Source organism: Notamacropus eugenii, chromosome 4 (assembly GCF_028372415.1).
Source record: "Notamacropus eugenii isolate mMacEug1 chromosome 4, mMacEug1.pri_v2, whole genome shotgun sequence".
Lineage (NCBI taxonomy): Eukaryota > Metazoa > Chordata > Mammalia > Diprotodontia > Macropodidae > Notamacropus > Notamacropus eugenii.
In genome coordinates this window covers 368,647,580-368,660,262 of record NC_092875.1, presented here as the reverse complement: position 1 = coordinate 368,660,262, position 12,683 = coordinate 368,647,580, and the positions used below count along the sequence as shown (strand labels likewise).

The 12,683-nt window shown below is 37.0% G+C and overlaps 1 protein-coding gene across 2 annotated transcripts in view; it reads left to right on the top strand.

Moving 5' to 3' along the window:
* RETREG1 (reticulophagy regulator 1) overlaps nt 1-12,306 on the top strand; it is a 156,724-nt gene extending 144,418 nt beyond the window's left edge. For both annotated transcript variants that reach the window (XM_072605460.1, XM_072605461.1), the window contains 5 exons: nt 3,218-3,302; nt 4,156-4,293; nt 5,007-5,071; nt 5,322-5,448; nt 9,625-12,306. In XM_072605460.1, coding sequence (XP_072461561.1) covers nt 3,218-3,302; nt 4,156-4,293; nt 5,007-5,071; nt 5,322-5,448; nt 9,625-10,124 — 915 coding nt within the window. In that variant the 3' untranslated portion in view covers nt 10,125-12,306. The remainder of the gene's footprint in view (nt 1-3,217; nt 3,303-4,155; nt 4,294-5,006; nt 5,072-5,321; nt 5,449-9,624) is intronic.
* Nucleotides 12,307-12,683: the final 377 nt, after the last annotated feature.

Here is a 12,683-nt window from a genome sequence, read left to right as displayed (position 1 = left end):
TTAAAGCTTGCACTCACTCTACTTATTCTAGTATTAGAATATTTAGTTCTGCTTTGAAATATTTTAAAACTTGTCCAAAATATTTTCTTATAAAGTTTTTTTTAAAGATATTACTCGACTGGGGCCTTCCTTTAGAGGTCATTAGGTAGCCTGCTGGAGAGATGCTGTACCTGGAGTCAGGGTGGCCTTAGTTCAGATTCAGCCTTGGACATTTAATAAGCTGTGTGACTGAGCAAAGTCACTTAACCTGTTTTTGCCTCCATTTCCCTATCTGTTAAATGAGGCACCTACCTTTGGGATGGTTGTGAGGGTAAAATGAGATATTTTTAAGTGCTTTGCAAACCTGGAAATGCTAGCTATTGTTATTATTACTAAGATTATAGCATGAACAACTAGTGGAACAACACAAACTGTTAACGTTGGCTGTTTCATCTTTCTATATGAGGAGCCCATGCTTTTCTTTCCAGCCACAAATCTCCTTGATATGATATCCTTTATGTCCCTCTTCCCACCCAGTTGTTGTTGAGGATGTGCCACTGTATGCTCACTGCTCCATTTCTCTTGATGTACACAAAATGTGTTTCTTGACTACCAGTCATACAACATCACTGAAAAAACTCTCCTTCTTATAAAGACTGACCAGTATTTCAGAGAGAAACTTGGATCATTAGAAGTATTCTGTAAAGTGTTTTGGCCCCTGGTGTTTCAAAAATAGATCCTCATTCCACATGTTAATTTTTTCGTATTTCATCAGGTGGCCTTTATTTTTCTCATGTCAAAGGTTGAAAATAAAAACTTAAAATGAAATTCAGTCCCCTTCTTCTTTTAATCACTTCTTTATCAGAAGGCATGTATCCCTGTCTCAAATATATCTTTTTTAAATTCCTTTTAACCGTGGTACTCTCTCAGCTCTGGTAATCCTAGCTTCCTCTAGTTCAGTGGGGATTGTGACCTAATTATATACAAATAGGCTGTACAAGAGTCACAAACCAAATAGCAAATAATTTAATTTAATTAAAAGTAATGTACTCAGGACCTTAAATAAACAATAGAATAATTCACATTATCCTTTCTCCCCTGCGTATAGAATAGGCGTAACTTCCTGTTGGTACCCGTGAGGAAGTAACAAACCCCAGGGAAGCTCATACAGAGTTTAGAAAATTATCTGTCCTGACAAGATTGGACAGGGTAGAGAACTTAATTTTTATATAGCTCATTAACTAAAATGTACTCATGAAGTTCACTGTAACCTAGGCCAAAGAGAAAATACCTAATATAAAAATAATTTATTATTTTCAAATAATATAAGCTACAAGGTAACTTTTCTTCTCATTTCCTTTTAACTTGGTCTCAGCCAGTATAAAGATCTCACAATGCTTGTAGGGTACTATATAGTTTGCTTTGGAGGCTCCAGTTATCAGGATTTTGCCAGGATGCCCGGATTTTGGGGATGCCTTTATAAACTCACCTAGGGAACTCCTCTTTCCAGCCTATGTTTTCTGAGACAGTCCCTGTGTCCAACCAGACATGACACTTTGAAAATCTGATCTTCTGAGGCTTTCCTAATGAATAAGTAGCTTTTCTGCCTCAGCCACTATGGGCAACAAGGAGTCAGTCATTATGGGAAGTGGTCAATATGTCCTTATTATGTAGTTTTAATGGGTTTCTCCCACGTGCATATTATAATTTAATAGTCCCACTTTAAAAATAAAGACAAAAGGAAAATGTCTGCAAAGATGGTTCACTTGAGTTGAGTCTGAGAGTCTGGAGAATAGCTTTTTGCCAACAAGGGGAGTGGGGTTGGTGATTGGTCGTTCTTCCTTAAATGTCTTTGGTGGAAACTTCATTAACTTTTGATAGCCTATTTTCCTGTGCCTTCTATTCATGTCTCCAGTGAATTGGAGGGGATTGGGGAGGGGAAAGGTCAAGTCCATGATGCAGCCTGGGTATATCATTGTATTTGTATAGGAGCTTTGGAATGTTGTGTTTGTTAAATTTGATTGGCTTGAAGAGTAAGCTTCTTAGAGTGCCCCATTTTTCATAAAATGATGCTTTCTTGAAAAGACATTTTCTTAGTAACATCAAGTTTTCTATCTTTTTGCATTTGGCAGAAGTGTTATCATCATCATCATAATTAAGGCTATAACTCATTGTATCATCGATTAGCCTTGTGTACTCTTTGAAGTTATGAGCAAGTATTGATGTGAGACTGTGTTGTCATGGTAATTTAAATGGGAAGATATTTTTCATTCATTAATAGGAGCATGTGACGTGCCAGGGTCACATGGAAACCTGAGTCCCGTGAGTGTGGGGAGGGAGGGGTTTGCCGAATGGATGGAACAGGAAGAGGCAGAGCTGGAGCAGAGCTGAGAGGAAGGGAGTCAGAGAGCGGTCAGAGCTAGGAAGGATGCAGGCTCCTGGGGAGCAGGAGTGATTTTGTGGTTGGTTGTGATTTGTATAATGGAGCTGGTTTGTGGGAAGCCTAGCAGGGGGAAGGCCCTCCGCATTGTTCTTGTGCATAGAGGCCTTTGTAACTATGATGGATTTGACTTTTTGGCATCTGAATAGATGTTTTGGTTCTGCCTTCCACGTGGAGAGTCTGTGGTATTTAGTGATGTAGAATTGCACTGGGATATTCGTGGCTGCCACCGTAGGCACTGTGAATATTGTGTTGGCACCACAGGTTGTTGGTCTGTGGCCGAGGGAGGGCATGAAATAATTGAAATATGATATAATGATATGAATAATGAGTATGTATGAAAAATGGTTGTTTGAAAAACTTTTCCTATCTACATAATGCTGAAAGAATATTTTTTGTAATGTAATATGTGATCAAGAATGGCAAAAATGAGGAGTATAAGGGATTTTGGAAAGGCATGTAAGATAATACCAAGTGAAGATCATTAATTAATGCATTCATTATATTCATTATAGCATGATAAAAAGAAATAAACAAAAGTATAGGAGTAGATGAAAAAACACAATTAAAGGTGATGCAGAAGAGGCGAGAATAATTATTAAGGATATCCCTAAGCGTAAGGTTTTTTTTCAACTTGAATTAATTATAAATGTAAATTTAGTTATTTTTAAAATTCACAACAAAACTTACAAAAATAATTTTGGGGGGTGGTGGTATATGCTGCAATAATAAAATGTCTTCATCGTAAGAATACCAAATGTCAGCTTTTTTTTTTTTTTTTTTTGGTTCAACTTCTAGTTTTGCCTCCTGGTCTGCAGTGTGTGCACATTTTTTACGGTTTTAGGAAGTTACATTCCTGGAGTCATACTCTCCTACTTTGTATGTAAGTGTACCCTCTTATCTTTGTTTAATTTCTGTTGTATTTGTGGCATAATAAATATAATTGTGGTAAATATAATATTCTACGAGAATCTCTAGCTTTCTTCAAGATTCAGCTTGCTTAAGTGCCACCTTGTTTAGTTGGCATTTACTGGAACCTCCTGCTGCTGCTCCTGTTGTCCCTTCCAGGGTTACCTTCCAGCTTCCATATTTACCTTTTATATCCTGATTTATACATGTTTTCTCTCCTATTAGATGTAAGCTTCATGAAGGCAGGAAGTATTTTGGCTTTTAAGAAAAATATCTGCCTAGCACATACAAAATGCCTGATAAAATACTTGTTGATTGATGGTTTTATAAGGAGAACTAGACTAAGGTTGAACATCCACTCTGCCAACATATCTTATTTTATCAGTGAAGAAACTAAGGGACAGAGCTACAACTACATCCCTAGTCATTTGACCCCAATTCCACTCTTCTTTCCGGTATATCATACTTAGTCTCTGAAATTTATTTTCCCTAAAAATGAAATAGCCTATGCACAAGTCTCTTAGCTTAACAGTGTTCAGGTTGCAAGGGCATGAATGGGTAGAATGCCAGCATTTGAACAAGACTTATTGTTAAAGTTATCTGTGAAGATGGTGATGATGATGATGATAGAAGGAAACTGAAAGACTGCCTTGTTTGTGAAAAAAGGTTATCATTTCGTGTTCATGATTTCCATTCTGTCTACCGCACAGTCCTTTTCCTAAGAAATAAACACTTACTTAACAGTAAGGAAAATTTGATGCCTTTTTTTTCCTCTAGAATTCTGTGCCCTTGAAAATAAATACTGTTTTTTCTCTTTCTTTCTTTAGTACTCTGTGCCTTTTTGTGTCCACTGTTTAAGTGCAATGAATTTGGACAAAGAGTATACAGCAAGATCAAGTCATTTCTGCTGAAACTAGATTTTGGAATAGGAGAATATATTCACCAAAAGTGGCGAGAGAGATCTGGTAAGTGAGGTTTGAAATGAGGTATATGTACATGAATCATTCATTGTTGAATTAGATTTTAAAAGTGTCTCTGTGAGCAAAGCCTTGTACTAACCACTATTTGTGCTGTTTTTGCAGCTCCAAAAAAGAAGATACATTTATTTTAATTAGAAACTTAGAGATTTTTTTCTGTCTAAATTCTCAGGAGAGCAAGCTCCTTGTAAGCTCCTCTTAATATCTCTCTTACCCTCCCCCCAAATATTTTGCCCATTACTCTGCATTTTTTGAATGGATGAGTTTAAAGTGGGGGAAGCTATGGTGGTAAAAGGTTTTATTTTATATTTTGCTATTTCTGATTAAATTCCTTAGTTTAAGTTGCATTGATTTGAGAGAGGGCTGTTGACATTGTGGAGCTGAGAAAGCCTAGAGAAGAAATAAATTGGAAAAGAATGATGGTGGAAATAGAGAAGAATTATAATGAAGAGGAATAGAAGGAGAAGTAGGAAAGTTGACTTCCCTCTCGGCTTATCTGAGCCAATGATAGTTCCCTTTATAAATGATTTATTCTGCTCATAAATGAGGTTCCTGCTTTGAAAACATTCAAGATTTGGAAGCGTTTGAGAGTTTGAGAAATGTGGGATGGGATGGTAGGAAGCCATGGTAAACAAGATGTAGTACTTATAGAAATAAGCTAGGAAACTGAAAGCTTATATATACATTTTCTTTCTCAACAGAGGCAGATAAAGAAAAAAATCACAAAGATGACAGTGAATTAGACTTTTCAGCCCTTTGTCCTAAGGTACTTTGTGTTTAATTTTCAGTTGTTCTCTTTTGAGTTTGACTGTAAATTCACTTGCCTGCAGCAAAGCTGGATGTTCATTATGGTGGAACTTCAGTATTTCTGGGAGGTGATTAACTCCATAAGGAAGACATACATTTGTTAAATTATCTGTTATTTTTCTCTCACAATTACTTTTTGTTAATGTTTGTGCAAGGAAAGATAGTCAAAATGCAAATTTAATATATTTTACTTTTTTAATTTGTCATAGGTTAGCCTTACAACTGTTGCCAAAGAGCTATCTGTGTCTGACACAGACATATCAGAGGTATCTTGGACTGATAATGGAACCTTCAATCTATCTGAAGGATGTACACCACAGACGGACACTTCTGATGGTATGTAGCATTAATAATGATGATGATAACAACCAGCATTTATATAGTGCCTACTGTAGGTATTGTGCTAAGTGTTTTACAAGTATCTCATTTGATCCTTGCAACAACCACCCTAGGAGGTAGGTATTTTTATTATTCCCCATTTTATTGTTGAGAAAATTGAAGCAAACAGAGGCTAAGTGACTTGTGCGTGGGTCACACAACTAGTTAATGTATGAGGCTGGATTGGAGCTCAGGCTTTTCAGACTCCCAGCCTGGCAGCTCTATCCACCATGTCACGTATCTGTCTCTTAATGTAATGGATGCCATTCTTTTTGACAGCCTAAATTATTATTAAAACATCATGCAAAAATACTCGATCTTCTCTTGTACCATTAGTATATGGGGTAGATATTTGGAGACAGAACAGATCTCTTATGGGCTCATACATTTAAAGCTCGAAGAGAACATAGGATCCATTCAGACCAACCCCTGCATTTTACAGATGGGGAAACCGAAGCCTAGGTTTCCCCAGCATGATACAGGATGTAAGTGACAGATGGGATTTGAAATTGGATCCTTTTGACTTCAGATCTTGATACTTTTGTATCAGGTTGCCCCCACTCTGTGTATCACCCTGCCTGTATTCAGGAACAATCTTCCCTCTCACTTTTTACTTGAGAAAAGACAGTTGAATGTAGTGAGTTATGGTAAGTGACTCCTTTCTCTCTCCTTTTTTTGCATATCCTCATATATGGAAGATTTCATTGTTTTTTGCATAAATTCTGTATAACAAATTGTACAATAAATTGTATAAATTTTGGATAAGTCCAGTTAGATAAGTGTAGCACATTTTTCTTTAATATCTGTTGTCCAAGATTATCACTAAAACTTAGAGAATCTTATCCAGTATTATTCCTAGCTTTGCCTGACCTTTGACTGCTCACTGTATGTGCTGTGATGTTTCATTGGATGTTAAGGCATAGGGGTGACCCTCAGATTCTCTAAAGCTATGCAAGAGGAGCACTGGCTCTGTCAGGTCTTAGCAAACTAGGAAGCTTTTGAGTACAGGCCTATTAGGAAATAGCCTGACCAAGTTTGGAGAGAAGATTATTACTTGATGGCTGCAGGACTATGGACTGATTTTTTTTTAACCCCTGAAATTACTGAAGATTATCTCCCAAGTTATAGAGAGGCTGTGGACCTCCATCAGTGGAAGGGAGTAATTTATTTCTATTAGAAATTACAAATCTAAGAAGTATAAGCATATAAGTTTAGTAAAAGTCAGCCCCTCAGAAAAATCAACATCTTCCATTTTCAACGTATTTTACAAGGAAGAAAAATTCCCATCAGCATACCTAATGAAAGAATGAGGAAGTTGCTGTAGTCTGAACAACAGTGACTTGAATCTCAGGGGCCCAGAGGTCTGTCTCAGTTCTGGCTCTTTGCGTGATCTCAGGCCTGTCACTCATCTGACCAACTTCTGGGCCTCAAGGGCTTTGTCATATGTGAAATGAAAGATAGTAGAGGATTGCTAACCTACCAGATGATTCTGATGTTCTGTTTTGGATTGTTGAATATATGGTCTTATTTTGAAATATAAAATAACTCTTTGCCCTAAGGTACTATACTAAAAAAAAGAGTAAAGATCTTTAGAGGCTTAATAACAGTTACAAAAATGAATGTTTGGTAAGGGCAGCACTCAGTTAAGTGGGGCATGGGGAACAAATGATAACAATCATTTATGTAGCACTTTTAATGCTTGTAAAGCATTTTATGTACATTATCTCATTTGATGTCCACAACAACCTTATTAGGAAAGAATTAAATAGTATTTACAGATTAGAAAAATGAAATTGAGAGAGGTTAAGTGACTTGCCCAAGGACATATAGATAGTAAGTGCCTGAGACAGGATGGACATTCAGGTCTCCCTAAACTCAACTCTAGCACTCTGTCCACTTATACCACCTATAGTAAAGATATCCATTAGTTTATTGATCCATTTTGGAAACATACAGAAAACCTATAGAAAAATCACCTCCTCAAATAACATTTACTTTGATCTTTCAAGAAACTGATTTTTATCAGGTAGTTATCAGTCTTTCTTCCCTGAATGCAGATCAGAATCTGTGTACCTCATATACTTTTATATACCTTAGCAGTAGTAATAATAATAATAAAATAGCATTTATATAGCGCCTTGACATTCTTCTATTCTCACAACAACTCTGGAGGTGTAGGTGCTAATTATTATCGCCATTTTACAGATGAGGAAACTGAGGCAGGCTGGTTAGGTGACTTGCCCTAAGTCACGTATCTAGTCAATGTCAGATGGAGGATTTGAACTCAGTTCTGCCTGACTCCTGGCCCAGCACTCTAGCTGTTGAGCTATCTAGCTGTCTTAAGTTCCTACAGCTAAAAACAATTGTCACGTATTGGCCAGTCCTTGGATGATGAGTTTTCCTATGCTTAGCTGTGCTGTTCCTAGTGCAGAAGAAATAGTCAACCTCTGAGCTTGTATTTGAGGACTGTCCAGCTTGCTAGGACTTACCAGGATTTGTGCTTCACAGGCAACTGGGCATAATGGGTAGTGCCTTGGACTTGAATCAGGAAGAATGAAGTTTAACTCTTGCCTCAGACACTACTGAATCTGTGACCCCAGCAAAGTCACTTCTCCTTCAGAATCAAGAAGAATTATTAGGCACTTATTATGTGTCAAGCACTGTGCTGAGTTCTAGGGATGGAAAGAAAGGCATAAGACAGCCCCTGCCCTCAAGAACTTCACAATCTAACAGGGGAAGACAACACATAGAAAGAAGCCAAAAAGCTGGAGGTGCAGGGAAGGTTAAAGCATGGGGACTGTAATAAAGTCCTGCAGCCTGGGAAGGAGGTGGTCCGAGGAGTTGAGAGTTTCAGAGTTGATTTCATCTTATAGAATTATGAGTTTTTGGAGATACTAAGTCCAGGAAAGCAGCTGGGTGGAAAATGATGAAGTGAATTCCCAGAGAACCCTCCTTATATGTGGAGGATAAGAGAGGATGTCTCCAATGTCCCCCCTCTCCAGTCAGAGGGAGGGGAAGGTTCCCAAGGGCTATGCCTCGGTTTCCTCAGTTAAATGAAGAAGTTGACCTCTATATCTTTGAAGGTTTCTTCTAGGTCTTATGAGAACTCAGTTTCACTTCCATGCTATCATGGAATCATGCCTGATGAAATATGAGATTAGCACTTTGGTAGAAATAATAATTTAACTACATCTCAGTTCAGTTTTATGGTAAGCTCCATTTGTTACTACCCTCCATCCCCATCCCCATTGTGTACTAAAACTAAAGACTTTTATATACTAGCAGTGACTCAACTGTAGCAAAATTCAGTATGTGCCTGAAGATAGAAATATCAAGTGCCCACTATATGCTATATGAAAAGAATTTTAAGATCTTCCTATTAGGCGGGAGCTAAGACTAAGTAAACAAGACACTCAGTCAGCTTTATTTTGTGGAGATTCAAAGGGATGTGTATCAGGTGTATCTCCACAAATTATTAGATTGAATATGGAGTTGAGGTAGATATGACTTCTTTTATCTTTTTCCCTAAAGAAAAATGCATGGGGATATTGAAAGTTTCTCATGAACGTTACAGATAACATTCAGCCATGGGCTAAAGGCTCATGTTTGCCTGAGGGACTAATTACACACAGTCATAAGTGCAAAGCAGAACATGAGAAAGCGCCCATGTGATATGTGAGAATGCTTTTAATTTCACGATTATTTCCAGTTTGACATTGATATATGTTGTTCATACCACCAAGCAGAGAAGTTCTCTTTTTCTGATTTGCACTGAAAATTAAACATTAACCAGCCCATCAAGATAATATTGGACATTGGCCAGTTGTTCAATGTATGCCATAATATATGCAGTTTGAGTATAGGTTAAGCATATACCATGTTGCTTAGCATTATTGACTTTGTGCTGTCTTAGGCCTCTGAGTCAGCAGATTTTGGTAAATTTGTAGAGTTTGTTCAGTCTTTAATTTACCTAGGAAATCCAGGTGAGTCTCAGATCTCTGCTGGTTCATGGTGATGCAGAAAAAGCTGTCAGTTTTGTAGACTGCCTTGAGGGTTCACACTAAAACAAACCATCCTTTAGATTGAAGAATTTTATTTCAGATTTCTTATATGCTTATCTTCATTATCTCACAGATCTCGACCGACCCAGTGAACAGGAGGAAGCGTTCTCTAGAGATCTTTCAGAATTTCCATCTCTAGAAAATGGCATGGGAACAAATGATGAAGATGAGTTGAGCCTTGGGTTGCCCATCCAGTACAAGAGAAAAAAAGAGCAGATGGATAGTGGTCACAGACAAAGCAAAGAGAGGCCATCAGCAGCTAGTCTTACCCTTCCTCTGAGCAGTGACCAAACCATTCAATTGATGGGTAATCTTGCTGGTGATGTCATTGTAGCTGCAATGTCTGCTGCCATCAAAGACCAGTTGCAGCAGGGAATGCAGAAGGTATCTTCCCAGCCTGCACCCAGCCCAGGGGAAGACACAGACACAGAAGAAGGGGATGATTTTGAACTACTGGACCAGTCAGAGCTCGATCAGATCGAGAGTGAACTGGGACTTACACAAGACCAGGATGCAGAACCACAACAAAAGAAATCTTCAGGCTTCCTTTCAAATCTGCTGGGAGGCCATTAACTTGGGAAACAGAGCGTGCAACAGAGCAGAAATAAACCACAAAAAAAATTTAAAACAAACAAAAAGAAAAAAAAGAAAATTATATGAGCTGTAAGCTTTAACTATTACTTTAGATTTGTTATCCTATTTCCCCTTCTGCAGTGAATTAACTGGATATATATCAGCTGAAATTGAAAATTTAATGTTTCTGATCATTATACCTTGACCTAGTAGCATGAAAACAAATTCTGTATCCACTGTGTTATCAGAGAGAAATGCTCAAAGAGTTTTCTTTAAAAGGGAATGGTCAAATTTTAGAGTTCTACAACCCTCCCAAGTATTCTCTATCCTTTTCATCATACTTCATCTTTCAAGCCTATAAAGCAGTTTATTGTAACATAGAAAAGACAGGTGTTGCAAACACAATATAAATAACTTTATGCTGTACTTTACCCCTAGTATTTTGAAACGGTTTTTAAAATTTGATGTTAAAGAATCCTCCCATCTTTTTTTTTAATTTAAGAACTTGTACAGGATTACCAAAAGGAATTAAGTAAGAAAATAAAATAATTTTACATAAACCATTATTTTAAATAATTTGGACAGGCTGATACATTTCCAGATTATTTCTGCAGTTGTAGGCATATAGATTTGTAAAGTGGCCTGCTCCTAAATTGACTGCCATCAAAAAACAATTCTTGCTATGTCATGCAAATGCTGATCATGATGTAAACAGAAAAAACTTGTGTTGTATTTTGTTTTCTGTTTGTCAGATGCTTGTGATAGGGATTTTGTGAGTGCTGATGTTGAACATAGATGGGCCTTCTTCCTACACAGATACAGGCTGAAGATATATTTATCTCGTACATCAGTTGATGAAACAGTAGCCCCTAAAACTGTGGAGCTCTCTCTCCAGTCTATACTGTGGTTTGTGAACATCAGCTGCCATTATTTAGTCTCATACCCAGTCTGGGTAGTTTAGGCAAAAGAGGAATTCACTTTGCAAATGTATTTATTTGTCATTTTAAGTCTACACATGTAATCTCTTGATGATTTGGGTTCTGGAATAGATTTTATCTACCAAAATTTTACAAAAACTTTTTGAATAATCTATAAATAACTAAATTTGTTATGAGGAACAGATTTGTTATTAAGGAACAAAGAAGGACATTAAGTCAATTTATTAATGTGAAACTGAGAAGGGTTGAGGGACCATGTCAGCTTATGATAAAACCTAATATAGCTGGCATTTTAAAAGATGAACATGGTCACCTGGGACCCTCAGAAAGGAAGGATAATCCTGGCATATAGGAAGCCTATTTTTCTCTCCTTTTCTTTTGTTTACCTACCTTATCTTCCTAACAAAAAATTATTGGTAATCCTACGTTTTAACGTAGTGTACCTTATTTATTTTTTTTCTTTCTGAGGTATTAAAAATCTAGACTGAATTTGCCAAATGTTGTAGGGAGAAAAGTTACGTAAGACTTTTGACATTTCGTATTTGTTATTACTGTGCTTTTGTCTGTAGTGGCTGTGTTTGCTTGTCCTTTTTAGTACAAAGTGAGTCTGTGCCTTTGTTATCTTGCCCATTCTGGAACAAAGGAAAACTATGTTAGATAAATTGTGTGGTTTTGGGGAAATATGTCCTAATTCCATTCAACGAAAATTTCTGGACCTGAAGAAAAAGTTATATATTAATACTGTAATAGTTTCCAGCTTCTTTCTTCATGTGTACTTCTTGGCAAAAAAAAAAAAAAAATCTTGTCCAGGAAGTCCAAACATTTATAAGCCATTTCAGATTTCTCAGTGGAGAAAAAAAAATACAGGTTTTCCCCTCCCCCCTTAGTGAACCTGTAAGACAATCCAGGTAGTCATAAAAGTATAAAGAGGACAAGCCTAACAGAAGATTGTCAAGAGTTGACTTGTGTGATGGATAAACAATGAAAGGTTAGAGGGTCAAGTATTTAAAAATATATACATTAAAAGGGGCTCTGGGGTGGGGTGGGAGTTGGCTTGGGAAGAGGTGTTACCAGGATTGCCAGTACAGTAGATCAGACATACTAGCTTTCTTTGAACACTGGCGTTGTAAGCAAGCGTGCACTTAAATGCTCTTTGCTCAAAAATCAATGTGATTATGATGTATCCAACAAAATAGAACTCTTCTCAAAACATTGATTAAACCAAGAACCATATCATGAAAGTAGTACTTGTCCAGGCTTTTTGTATATAATCCTTTTTCTGGTTTTGAGATATAGTTGTAAATCAATTGTGCATTTTTCCTTGTGTTTGAGAACTTGTGTGTGTCATCTGGCACATTAAAGAAAAAAAGCAGTTTCCCCATAGTGATCTTGCTACACATGCTTTATCACAAGAACATACTATGGCATTGTGTCTTTCCCCTGTATCTCTTAAAATGTTTTAAAATCTCCTATCAAATCAAAAAGAATTCAGTCAAAGTGAACCAGGTGTACCTTTTCGATCCTAAATGTATTAGAGTAATTGTTCTCTAATTTCATGCAGAGCATTCTGAGTAACAGTATGTAATAATGCAGTATAGGTGATTATATACTATGATTTTTA